This window comes from Plecotus auritus (genome assembly GCF_963455305.1).
Source record: "Plecotus auritus genome assembly, chromosome: 10".
In the NCBI taxonomy this organism is placed as follows: domain Eukaryota; kingdom Metazoa; phylum Chordata; class Mammalia; order Chiroptera; family Vespertilionidae; genus Plecotus; species Plecotus auritus.
In genome coordinates, this window is record NC_137785.1 from 20485560 (window position 1) to 20497929 (window position 12370).

The 12370-nt window shown below is 53.2% G+C and overlaps 2 protein-coding genes across 5 annotated transcripts in view; both read right to left on the minus strand.

The window, feature by feature from the left end:
• SNRPA (small nuclear ribonucleoprotein polypeptide A) overlaps positions 1-12370 on the minus strand; it is a 752186-nt gene that overhangs the window by 193857 nt on the left and 545959 nt on the right. The window lies entirely within an intron of this gene.
• SPTBN4 (spectrin beta, non-erythrocytic 4) overlaps positions 1-12370 on the minus strand; it is an 83751-nt gene that overhangs the window by 25924 nt on the left and 45457 nt on the right. For 2 of the 4 annotated variants that reach the window (XM_080645556.1, XM_080645555.1), the window contains exons 18-20: positions 10415-10505; positions 6866-7012; positions 5140-5403 (exon numbers count right to left, since the gene is read on the minus strand). In XM_080645556.1, coding sequence (XP_080501682.1) covers positions 5140-5403; positions 6866-7012; positions 10415-10505 — 502 coding nt within the window. Of the gene's footprint in view, positions 1-5139; positions 5404-6865; positions 7013-8712; positions 8787-8986; positions 9143-10414; positions 10506-12370 lie in introns of those variants that run through there. The other 2 variants (XM_080645557.1, XM_080645558.1) reach the window with 2 other exon arrangements.

Genomic DNA, 12370 nt, shown 5'->3' on the forward strand with positions numbered 1-12370 from the left:
CTAGATGAAGAAATGTGGCACACAGAATTGAAAAAGGGGAGGAAGGTGTTTCCTTGGCCAGAGAAAGAGCTGTACTTAGGGTGGAGGGTGATATAGAGTCCCCAGGGACTCAGCCCAGCAGCTGCAAAGCCTCCAGCGTGTTTCCCTGGCTGGACCCTCAGATGGCAGGAGATCAGTGTTTCCCCTCAAAGCAGGAGCCAGTGGCTGAGCTAGACCAGCTGGCCAGGCCCCTGAGGACTGGGAAAGTGGGGGCTTGGGATGCCACCATCTGGCCCCTCAGCCAGAAGGACAGTTGGGCAGGAGGTGCTGAGAGAGGACTCTGGGTCACATGGCCTAGACCTGGGAGGTGGGGTCTGCTGCAGCGCCTGGGGTGGGGACATGGGGAGGACACAGTGATGAGAGAGATCAAGGAAGAGAGGCCGAGATGGGAGAGACAGAAACAGAGAGAAACTGTCACAGAAGAAATGGGGGAGTGAGAGAGAGAGAGCGAGAGAGCAAGAGAAAGAGAGAGAGAGGGAGAGAGAGAAATGGGCCCAGAGAAAGGCCGAGGGGAGAGGGATCATTCACACATCCAGCGGGAGCCAGTACCTCCCCCAGCCCAGCCTGGCCCTGTATCCTGACGGTGCAGCAGCCGGGATATGTGTCCAGCTGGGCCACTCCCTCCCCCCCCCCCCCACCGGCTCCCTCCTGCATACGCCCAGTATTTGTGCTCTCCCGAGGGCCCCAGAGGACAGCGGGCTTTGGGAGGCCCCGCCCCTCCCCAGAGGCAACTCCTGAGGCCCAGCTGGGCTCCATCTGGGGACCTTGGCCACTGAGTCACTCCTGCCTCGAGCTCAGGCTCCCTCTGCTGGGGAAAAAGGCCAGGCGTCCTTTGCTGGCGCCAGCGCCCAAGGCTCTGTGACCGGGAGCGCCAGTCTCCTACTACCGCCCCCACGCCCCCCCCCCCCGCCCCGTCTCTGGCTCTCCCTGAAATACTGGGGACCCCACTTCATGTTCTCCAGGGCTTGGTGGGGCTAACCGCACCCCAGGGGTAGGGAAGAGCTGGCTAGGAGGCCCCAAATCCTTCCTCTGAAAACTGAATGGCCAAAAGGAGAGACAAGGATGCCCAAGCTCACCAGTTCCCCCCCAAAATGCAAATGCAAACGCCACAGTGAGATACGTTTCCTGTCCTTGAGAATGGGAAAAATCTGAAAGGTCTGATAGCATCAGGCATGGGTAAGCTGGAAGGAAGCAGGAACTCCTGATTAGCATCACTTGAGCAGGCAGTTTGGGAAGATTAAGTGAACTGAAGACGGTTCTAACTCTGGGCCCTATATTAATGCTTCATATTATCACCCCCCCCCAAATACATTTACAAAAAGCTCTACAGATAGGGGAAATGCCCACATGGAAAAAAACAGAAACAAATGAAACAACTCTTTCACATAATAACATAACCACTGTGAAGATGAAGAAATAACTAACCCAGCCCTGGCCGGTTTGGCTCAGTGGATGGAGCGTTGGCCTGCGGACTGAAGGGTCCCGGGTTCGATTCCGGCCAAGGGCACATGCCCGGGTTGTGGGCTCAATCCCCCCGCAGTGGGGGACATGCAGCCGGTCAATGGTTCTCTCTCATCATTGATGTTTCTATCTCTCTAGCTCTCTCCCTTCCTCTCTGAAATCAATAAAAATATATTAAAAAAAAAAAAAAAGAAATAACTAACCCAAATAACTTTAGAACACAGTATAGTGATATCCCCTCTGGTTGAAGACATTAAAATGGAAAAGCCTGTAAACAAATATTGAATCCTAGATTTGTTGGGTCAGCAATTCTGAAACCACTGTCTGCACTGTATCCTGTAATCTTGATAATGTCCACAGAAGGTCAGTTCTGTTATCACGCCCATTTTACTGAAGAACACACTGAGGCACTAAGAGAAGTAATTCCCAGGGTAAGTCACAGAGCCAGGGCTTCTCACCAGGTGGCCAAGCTCCAGCCTCCAGGGCCTCGACTGTGACGCTGTGCTGCCTCCGTAGGCCTGCTGTCAAGGAGTGGCTTAGCACTGGGGTCCGTCCCATGCACAGAGGAGGCACTTGAGGCTCAGAGCAAGACGCAAAGCCACTTGCCTGACATCACATAGCTGGTAAGTGGCCCAAACCCAGATCTGCCTGAGTCCTGAGATTGTGCCTTTACCCACCCCAGTAAGCGGCCTGGGAAGAGTCAGTCATCACGGTGAGGCCACCCATCACCCCAGTCATAGTTGCTGCTGGGCTGGCTGTCTTCGTTTGCCACTCCTGACCCACCAGCAAGCTTCTTCACCCTGCTCTGTGCCCCAGGGGGCTGACTGTATGCATCCTACCCTCTGGCTTCCAGGTGGGGTGGGGCCCAGTGCAAAATGAAAATGCGAGGCCCCTAGTTCAAATATTATTAAGAACTTTAAGACAGCGACAGCAAGCATTTAACCAAGTGTGGGAGCCTGTGGGAGTGCATGCACCCATGAAGGAGGCCCTGGTTGGGCTATGGGGCACAAGCAGGAGACGGGTGGAGAGAGCGGAGAGAAGCCGGGATATCATTTTCTGGCTCCGCCCTGCAGCAGTGCCAAGGGCTGGCTGCCGTTCTTGGCCAAGGGCCCCCTTGGTGACTCTCCCCTCCCTCTCCTCCCCTGGCCTCTTCAGGGGAGGTAAAGTCTCCGGCTTGAACCCCACCCTGCTCACCATCTCTGTGGCCTCCCCATTCCCTGCCCGCACCTTTGTCAAGACCCCTGTCAGGACCCTCCTCAAACTGACCTCAGTGGAGCATGCCTCTGTTCCAGGTTGGGAACCTGCGTCACAGACCCCCATTTCTTGGGAGCTCACCACATCCCAGGTGCCATTTCAGTGCACAACCTCACCTGCTCTGGGAGGCCCTGATGTAGTCTGCCTTAACGTGGATGACAGAGGCTCAGAGAGGAATGGAACATGGGCCCTGGCTGGGATTTGAACCCAAGTCTGTCTGCCTCCCTCCCCATACTTTTCTCACTCGGCCCCTGGCTGCTTGTACTGCCAGCTCCCTTCTCTGTCTGACCATCTAGCCACCACTTGCCTCAGCCGATATTCTGGGCAATCCCTCAGAGCAGACTTTGGGCTGAGTCATCCCCATGTGTCCACTGCCTGTCCAGCCCATGGAGTCCAGCTCAGGCAATGTTCCATGTTTCAGAGGCCATTGAGAGGGTCACCTTCCCTGCTGTGGTCTGGGAGTATCAAGGGAGGAGGGTGGATGAGAACTAAGCACTGCCCTGAATGGCCACGGACAGCCCTTCCTTGATAGGGCTGCTGGGGAGGAAGGGGTATCGTGCCTGGCATGCAAGTACATCAGAGGTTCTCAAAGTGTGCTCTGGGGACTCCTGGGGACCCTGAGATCCTTTTAAGAGGTCTGCAAGGTTACAACTCTTTTAATTAAAACATTAAGGTGTAGTTTGCCTTCATCATTCTCTCCCAAGTGTAGAACCAGGTTTTGCAGGGCCCATATGGCCCGTGCCCTCCAGCGGAACGAATGCAGCACAGGGAACAATCCAGGGCTTCTATTAAGCAGGACACAGAAGAGAGTTGCAGCACTGAAAGCAATGCCAGTCTTCTGACGACATTTTCTTTCGTTTTGGAAAATATAGTTATTCTTTTTTTAATATTTTTTAATTGATTTCAGAGAGAGAGGGAGAGATAGAAACATCAATGATGAGAGAAAATTATTGATTGGCTGCCTCCTGCATGCCCCCTACCGGGGATCGAGCCTGCAACCCAGCTATCTGCCCTTGACCAGAATCGAACCCGGGACCCTTCAGTCTGCAGGCCGATCCTCTATCCACTGAGCCAAACCAGCTAGGGCTAGTTATTCTTCTTAAAAGAAGACTTTTGGGTTAATGCTTTTGGGTTTATCATTGCTATTTTTAAATAAATCAATAATTTAAGTATATCTGTTTTAATTTTTAATGTAGTAAATATCAAATAGGTATAATCCATACAAACAAAAGAGCTTTGGGGATCTCAATGGCTTATGAGAGGTAGCGGGGTCCTGGAGACCAAGGTATTTGAGACCCAATGGTGCATATAAATCAATGACACCACTAGTATCGAACTCAGATGTTGTCTCTTTGCTCCTTTGCCTGTCTCCCCCACCAGACTGTGAGCCCCCTGAGGGCAGTGATTTTTGTCAGTTTTGCCTGCTGCTATATTCTAGCACCTAGAAAAGCATCTGGATACAGTAGGTGCTCAATAAAGATTTGCTGCATAGATAAATAATTACATACCAATTGGCATCATTATACTTTTATTTTGAGTCAACTTTTTCCTGCCAGAGCCTATGCCAAGCACTTCACAAGCATAACCATGCAGAAGGTGGATCCCAAGGAGTGTGAAGGCTATAGGGACCTGGGTTTAACCTAGCCTCTGCCTCTTGCTACCCTGGGCAGTAAGTTCACTTCCCAGAGCCTCGGTTTCTCTTCCGTCATGGTCAGGCATGGTTCCTGGCATGCCAAGGCAGGAGCTGGCACACCTTGGGAGGTGAGAGGCAACACCTACACTTGCACCTCCTGCCACTTACGTCACGTGGTCAGATACTGAGCAACCACCAGCTGTGTCTGTTCTCTAAGAGCCCCCCAGTTGGTAAGGAAGACAGTGGTCAGCTGTGTCCTTGGGCCTGGTGCTTTACCTCCTGTGCTTGTTTCCCCATCGGTAAAATGGGGGATAATGCTAATACCAATCTCTTAGGGTTGGTGGGAGGTGTCCGTGAGAGCTCGGCAGGGAGACGGAGAGGAAGCACTACACAGAGGTCATCATTATTCTGTGTAAAGGCACTCCCCTCCCTCTGGGCCTTTTTCTCCGTCCAGGAAGTGGGTGTCAGGGTCTTGTGAACCCTCAGTGTACCAGTTATTCACCTACTGCTTCTTGGCTCTGAATCCTTTCTCTCCCCTTTGCACTCCACGCCCTAGGGGTTCTAGCTGCTGCCAACACTTACTACTAGCTGGATTGCCCCCGTCTTCCCTTTCTGTTTCCAGTTCTTCTAACACATTTGAAAGAAGTCCCTGTCTTAAATCCCCTCTGTCTGAAATACCTCGAGCGAAGTCTAACCCTGGCTCAGGCCCCACTGTGGCACAGAAAGCCCCCACCAGGGTCAGCCAGGCATACCTGCAGCTTCTTCAGCTGGCTGTTGACGGTGGCCAGGTCCCCTCCAGGGTCCACGTCTTGCAGCTGGCTTTCCATGTGGAGAAGCTTCTTGTCCAGCTCAGCAAAGCTCTGCACCAGCTGGTCAGCCTTGCTGGCCTCAAAGAGCTGCCGAGCCTTAGCCTGGGTGGTGCTCTCCAGCTCGGCCCAGCACTGCCGGATCTCACCCAGCTTCTTCCGCACGGAGGCTGCCAGCTCTGGCTTCTCCTGCATCAGTTGCTGGCCCTCCTGCCCCAGACAGTGGGAGTCAGGAAGTGAGGGGGAGGGGTGGATGGTGGGAGGGGACAGGAAAATATGGGGGCAACGGGACGGGATGCAGGGAGAGATGTGGAGAGAGCCGAAAGGAGTTGGAGACACACAGAGAGACAGACATGAGGGGTGGATGCAGAGGTAGGTGAAGAGATTAAAGGAGCCGAGTCATGGGAAGAGAGACAAGGAGAAAGACAGACGGCAGATAGATAGAAGTGTGGGGAGGGAGACAGAGAGGCACAGAGACATGGGAGGAGACAGTCATAAAGTGATAGCCACAGAGACATTCCCATAAGTCCAGAAACATGGGTAGAAGCCATAAAAAAGATGAGAGAGAGAGAGAGAGAGAGAGAGAGAGAGAGAGAGAGAGAGAGAACGTCCATTAAACTCAAACTCAAAAAGAGTGGCTTTGCCATGTGCCACCATTTAGGGGGCACCTATGGCCACTTAAGAGTTTAAGGCCCACCTGGGTGTCTCTGTTTGAGTCAGAAGAGCGGGGATATCCAGGGCTGTAGGTCTAGGGGTTCAGCCAGAGTAGGGGACAGTTTTGGGGGTTGAGACTTGGAGCAAAAATCTGCCTGGGTCCCGCCAAGACTGAAGTCAAACTCCAATATATGTTGGCCTGGAGCATATTCAAAATAACAATACCAGAGCAATTACAGCTCCTAGGTGCCTGGCCTTGTGTTAAGCACTTTATGTGCACAGGAGCCCAGAGAAGCAGCTATATTCATTATTTCCTTAATTTTTAGGCAGAGCCAACTGAGGCTCAAAGAGATTAACACAGCTCCCCAACACACAGCACACACAGCGGGTAACAAGCACACAAGGACACAGTTAGAACCCAGGGTTGTAGGAATGCAAAGTCCACTTTAACCCTAGCTCCCTAGGGCTGCCCCCGCCTGTCTACTTGATGCTCTATCTTAGATGCTCCAAAAGGTGTGGAGGGAAGCCTGCTGGGGGAGGCTGCAGGAAAGAGTGAAATACAGGGGTGGGCAAAAGTAGGTTTATAGTTGTGAGTATGGGGCTTTTATTCTTGTATTATTATTTCTTTATTCATTATTTTATCATTTATTTGTATTATTTGTCTTGTTATTGTTATTATTTTGTACCAATTATGATTTATCTTCTAGGTAAATAAAGCTACTGTAGCAACCATAACCTGCATGTCTTTTTCCCTAGGAACAAATGTAAACCTACTTTTGCCCTCCCTAGTATTGAGAAGCTAGGAGGGTATGAAGAGAAGAGAAGCTGCCATTTTACAAATGGGCAATCAAGGCTCAAAGAGGTTACATAAATTGCTCAAGGCCACATAGCTAGAAGCAAACATGGCAATGATGTGAACCAGTTCACAGGTGTGACAGCAGCAGGCTGGTGGTGAGAAGTGGGTTCCCTGGAGGCCTTCGGTGCCTGGCACAGGAAGAGGGACCTTCTGCATCCTCACCCTCTCGATCTTCTCCAGCCACTCCTTATTCTGAGCCAGCTCGGCCATGAATGCCTGGTGCCGGAGCCATCTCTTATGCAGCTTGTGACCATCTTCCCGTGTGCCATCGCGAGCCATCAGCATCTTCTCATGGATCCAGCCATCCAGCTGTGGACAGGAGGAGGGGCTCAGTTGGTTCTCCCAACCTGGCATAATTCTCATCCCCTTTCCAGAAGTCCCAAGTTCAGGGCCAGGATTGCTAGGTATGGGGCAGGGGAGGAAGGGATGGAAAATTTTCACAAGTGAAGCTTTTTTTATATGTGTGTGTGTGGGGTGGGGGGGGGGAGGATGGATGAAAGGGTCCCCAGAATGCTCCATTCCTCATCCCCCTTGTTCTCAGGGCAGCTCTTCCCCATAAATCCTAAGCCCCAAGGCAGGGCTCCTGAGCCAGTCAGCCTTGTCCCACTCATGCCCCAGTCCTCCAATCTAATTTAGCTCATTTTCAAGTCAGCCCCTGGAGCCGCCCCCCCCCCCCAACAGCAACATTTAGACCCTTTGATTCAGTCTCAGCCACCCCCAATAAGGACCAATTCAAGATCCCAACCCACTCCTCAGGGTATCAAGTGAAGCCTCCATACCTACCCCAGCCCCCCCCCACCCAATATGACCAGCTGAATCCCTAAACAATTCCCCAACTGCTGCCAAGTCTAGTTCCCTCCAAACTAGCCCTCCAATCTTGGGTAGATTCATCCCCACAGCTCATATCCAGCCTCCTTAATGAGCCCACAGGACTCCTTAAATCCAGCCATGAGGATCCAGTCCAAGACCACAGTTCTCCCAAATCATGACCAGTCCTAGCCCCCTACCAAAGTCAACCCCCAATGCAAGCCACAGGGTTGCCTACTAGCTCCCCAAATGAATCTACCCTAAAAGCTAGGCTCAGACTCCCCAACATGGACCAGATAGAACCTCCACAGACAGCTCGCTCCCTGACTAAAGGCAGTTCTAGTCTCCCCACTCACCAACAAAACCAGTTATTCAAAATGCAAGCACTGAGTGGGTCCCTCTCACTACCTGAGCAGGACCAATCACAAGGGTGCTTTCTGAGCCCCCACATAAGAGGTGTGTCCTAAGCCCCAACCTCCCCACTCATGACCAAAACTGGCACCTGAGAAAGTTGGCTCCTCCCCCTTCTCCACCTCCCCCAGTCACAAGATTCTCCTCCTCCCTCCTGCCAAAAAAAAAAAAAAAAAAAAAAAAAAAACCACCAAAAAAACATGGACTCTAGCTCAGCGGTCCCAGGAGGCAAATGCAGTCATAACCAAGGACAAATCCCCCACTGGCCAAACCCCACTCCGTGTCCCCAGAGCATATGCTCCCAGGGGTCCTGGTCAGCCTGACACACACAAACACACACACACACTAGACCCAAGTCAAAGGCTGAAACCCCTGACTCAATTCATCGGTTCCCACACAAGGAAAGAGTTTGCCAATGGCAGCCACCGATCGCAGTGAAGACACAGCCTCTGAAGGATATGGTACTCTGTCATCAAGGTAAAGCCCCAAAAGTGATTGACCTCATCACCAAGGGCAAAGACAGTCCCCAACAACCAGGGGAAAGGCCCCCAAACCAGAGCCTCTCAAAGCCAGAGCAAGTCCAAGACCCTCATCGTCCAAGGCAGACCCTCGCAAATGTGATTCGCCCCATCATCTAACGCTAATACTGATCCCAAAAGAACCAAGGAAAAAAACCCCAAAAGGGTGAGAATCTCCCAACCCCAGGAATAATCTCCGATTCCTCATTACCCAAAGAAGAGCACCTTAGAGAGGTTAAGACCTCCCTAACCCCCAGGACAAGTCCACACTACCCCAGTATCCTTAAAAGTCCCCCCTTTTCTGCCTCAGTCCCTTGGGACCCGTTCTCTCAGTCCCGCCCGCAGCAGCACCGCGGACAGCTCCTGGCGTCCCAGTACCTCCGCAGGGTTAGGGTCCTGGCGTCCCGCCAACGCGCCCCCGAGTCCCTCCCTCCCGCGGCCCGAAGGGCGAGCACGCGCCCAAGCCCCCTCCCCCGCCCGCCTCGACGGGGGCGCGCATCAGCCCCCTTTCCCTCCTCCTCCCCCCCCCCCCCGGCGCCCCCGAGACCTGAAGCGGCGTCGGCGTTGGCTGGGTCCCTGCGGCGGGCAGGCGGGCAGGCGGGCGGGCGGGCTCTCGCCCCTTCACTGCAACGGCGGCGGCAGCGGTGGCGACAGAGGCTCTGGCGGGCGCGCGCCCCCGCCTCCGCCCGCGCACCGCGGCAGCGCGCCCGCCCGCGCGCGCCCCCTGCCTGCCTCCATGCCAGCCTCCTTGCAGGGGCCCAGTTGGGGGTGGAGGAACAATCACCACCCTCCCTGAAGCATGGGGGTGGGGGTTCTGTGCCCTCTCACATGGTTGCTACTTGGTCCAGAACAATCTCACGATGTGAGGGGGAACTCCTGGACCAAATGAAATGTCGGGAGCGGGGTCTAGGCCCTGGGCTACCTATGTGAGGTGGGGAGTATGGGGTGGGGTGGAATGGGCTCCTGAACCATTTCTAATGGGAAGGGGCTCAGACTCCGGGATACGTCAGTCACAGGAGTAGAAGGTGGGGGGAGGGGTGTGAAACATCTATAAAACTTCAGTCCAGAATAATATCCAATGGGAAGGATAGGGACGGGGAGTTCCTGATTCCATTTTCAGTGGGCTTCTTGAGTCCCAGACCCATCTCTAATAATGTGGGAGTGGGGGTTTCAAATGGGAGAGAACAGTTTAACCATCTTTAATGGGGGGATCAGGGCCTAGCTCCTGAACCATCCTTGGTTGGGGGAAACTTAGGTACTGGATCATCATGTGGGGGGAGGGCAATGATTCTGGGTCAGGTAGATGAATGAGACCGGGACGATCTCTATATGGGGGTTACAAAAGTGTTTCCTGGGCCATCTCTAATGTGATCAGAATCCAAAACGTTTCTATGGGATGCAGGGGAAGGAGGGGGAAGCCGTGTGACTCCTGAACCTTCTCTGATGAATGGAGAAGAGATCTGATTTGGGGCGATCCTTTTGGGTGTATAGATCATCTCTGAAGGGGCAGAGCTTGATTCTTGGACACTTTTAAAGGGGCAAAAGACTTGTTTCTGGACTATCTGTGACTGAAGTTGCGTTCCGGGCTGCTGGTCCACTCACGCTCCACCCCGCCGCCCCCTCCAGTCTCTCGCTCCTCTCGCCTGCAGGCAGCAGCGCGCTTCTTGCAAATCACCAGAGGAAAGGAAAGGTGAGACCGGCGCAGAATCCCGCGGGACCGGAAAGCGCGGACGCGCGCACCGTTGCCAGGGGCTCCCGGGATCCCTCCCTCCTTCCCCAAAGCCCGCGTTGGCGGGGGAGGAACCTACGGAGCATGCGCACGGAAGCCGGGCTCCGCGTGCCTCCTGGTGGCTTGGCGTGAACCTCGGCTGACGACCCACTTAGACGGGGCGTCCCCACCCCCACCGCCCCTCTGCCCTGAGCACTTTCCTCCCTGGGAAAGAAATCACTGCGCCCAGCACAGCTGGATTCCTACCTCGTGGCAGTCTCGGAGGAAGTGCTGCAGCTCAAGTTGGTCGCGTAGCTTCTGCATCCACTGCTGGGCCCGAAGTTGGTTTTCTTGGCTCCTAAGGATGGGGAGATAGGGACTGGGGGAAACCTGAGTGGGAGCACTGGCAGTAGGGCTGTGAGGGAGGGCATGGGGCTGGGCAGGGAGGAGGAGGAGAAGGAGGAGATGACAGCAAGGTGGGAATAGGGGAAGAGGCAAAGAAACATCAGTGAGGCAGAGCCAGGGACAGAGGTGGAGAGGTGCAGAGAGAGAAAGACAGAGACAGACAGACATCTAGGAAGAAACAGATACAGACAGAGATAACAGAAAACTTAGTGAGAGACACCTAGAGAGAGATTAAGAGGGCGAGACAGACTCAGAGAGAGAGACTGTAAAGGCCTAGAGAGAGAAAAACAGAGACACACATAGACACAAGACCAGAGACAAAGAAATAAGCAAAGATCTCAAGGGGGAGTGGTTGACAGAGACCTAGGGACAAAAAGAAAGAGACCAAGGTAGAGAAATTAGGAAAAGGAAAGGAAAGAAATGAAGCAGTATTATTGCCAGAGAGATAGAAAGAGAGGCAGCAGTAGAGGAGAGAGAGAGGGAGAGGGAGAGAGAGAGAGAAGGGTGCAACAGAGTTGGGTAGAGGGAAGAGAGCAGGGCCTGGGGAAAAGGGGGGCTGGAGCTACAGGGAGGGTGGGCCGCTGTGCCAACAAGGAGGGGCAGACCCTTGGCCTGAGTGAACTGACCAGGCTGGACCCAGGCCCCAGGCCCACAGTGTAGAGCTAAGTGCCCAAGAGGCCTGATGGAGGGGCTGGGCGCATCTAATTTCACTGCGCCTTGAACAAGCCACTCCCACCCCATGGCCTGCCGCTGGCTGCCCTCTCTGCCTGAAATGCTCTTCTCCCAGACATTTACTCAGATGTCGCCTTCTCAGTGAGGCCCTTTCTGACCTCTCCCCAACATGTTCTGTCTTTCTTTCCTTCTTTAAGTTTCTTCCTTGCATTTAACACTAGCACAATGTATATGCTATTTGTTTATCTTGTCTGTCTCCCCCAGGAGGATGTCATTCCGTGAGGGCAGGAATTTTGGTCTGTTTTGTTCACAGCTGTATCCCCAATGCCTAGGAAAAGAGTCTGGCACACGGTAGGTACTCAATACATATTTGTTGAATGAATGAATGAATGAATGAATGAATGAATAAGAGACATAGAGAAAGAGATGACAGAAACGAAGATAAAGTGTCACAGAGAGAGAGAGAGAGAGAGAGAGAGAGAGAAGAGAGCAGATGGAGGCAGAAAAACAGGAGAGAGATAGCGAGAAGGAAAGAGACACAGAGATGCACAGATAGATCAAGGCTGGAGGCCAAGAGACAGAGCAGGCAAGAAAAAGAGAGAGAGAGCCAGGGCACAGTTGGAAGAAAGCATAGAAAGGGCCAGAGACCAACAAGCAAAGGACTGACTTTTTCATGCCCAGACTCAGCTCAGAAGCCAACCAAATGCCTCTGAAAATGAACTGAAATCAATCCCTCCAGGCCATCACCAGTCAACATGTCAACCATCAGTCCTCGGGATGAGGAAAACCTCCAGGAGGGTGAAAAATGGCATGGTTCAAATCCCATCTGGGCCACTTCCTGGCTGTGACCTTGGGCAAATTAATGACCCTCTCTAAGCTTCATGTGCAAAATGCAGATAAGGACAGCACCCGGCACCCCGGCTGGGTCAGGTTCCAGGCTAGGCAAGGCCCACAGACAGACTAAGTGACTTGCCCAGAATCTCACAGGTTGAGGGGCGGAGCTGGGACTAGGATCTGGCACTCTGCATGGTTGTGCCCCATTTTTTTGGTGTGGAGAGTAATACCCCCCTCCATGAATGGATGTTTTATTATTCCTACCTGGTGGAAAAACCATCCCTAGACCAGTAAGTAACTGGGACCTGGTTG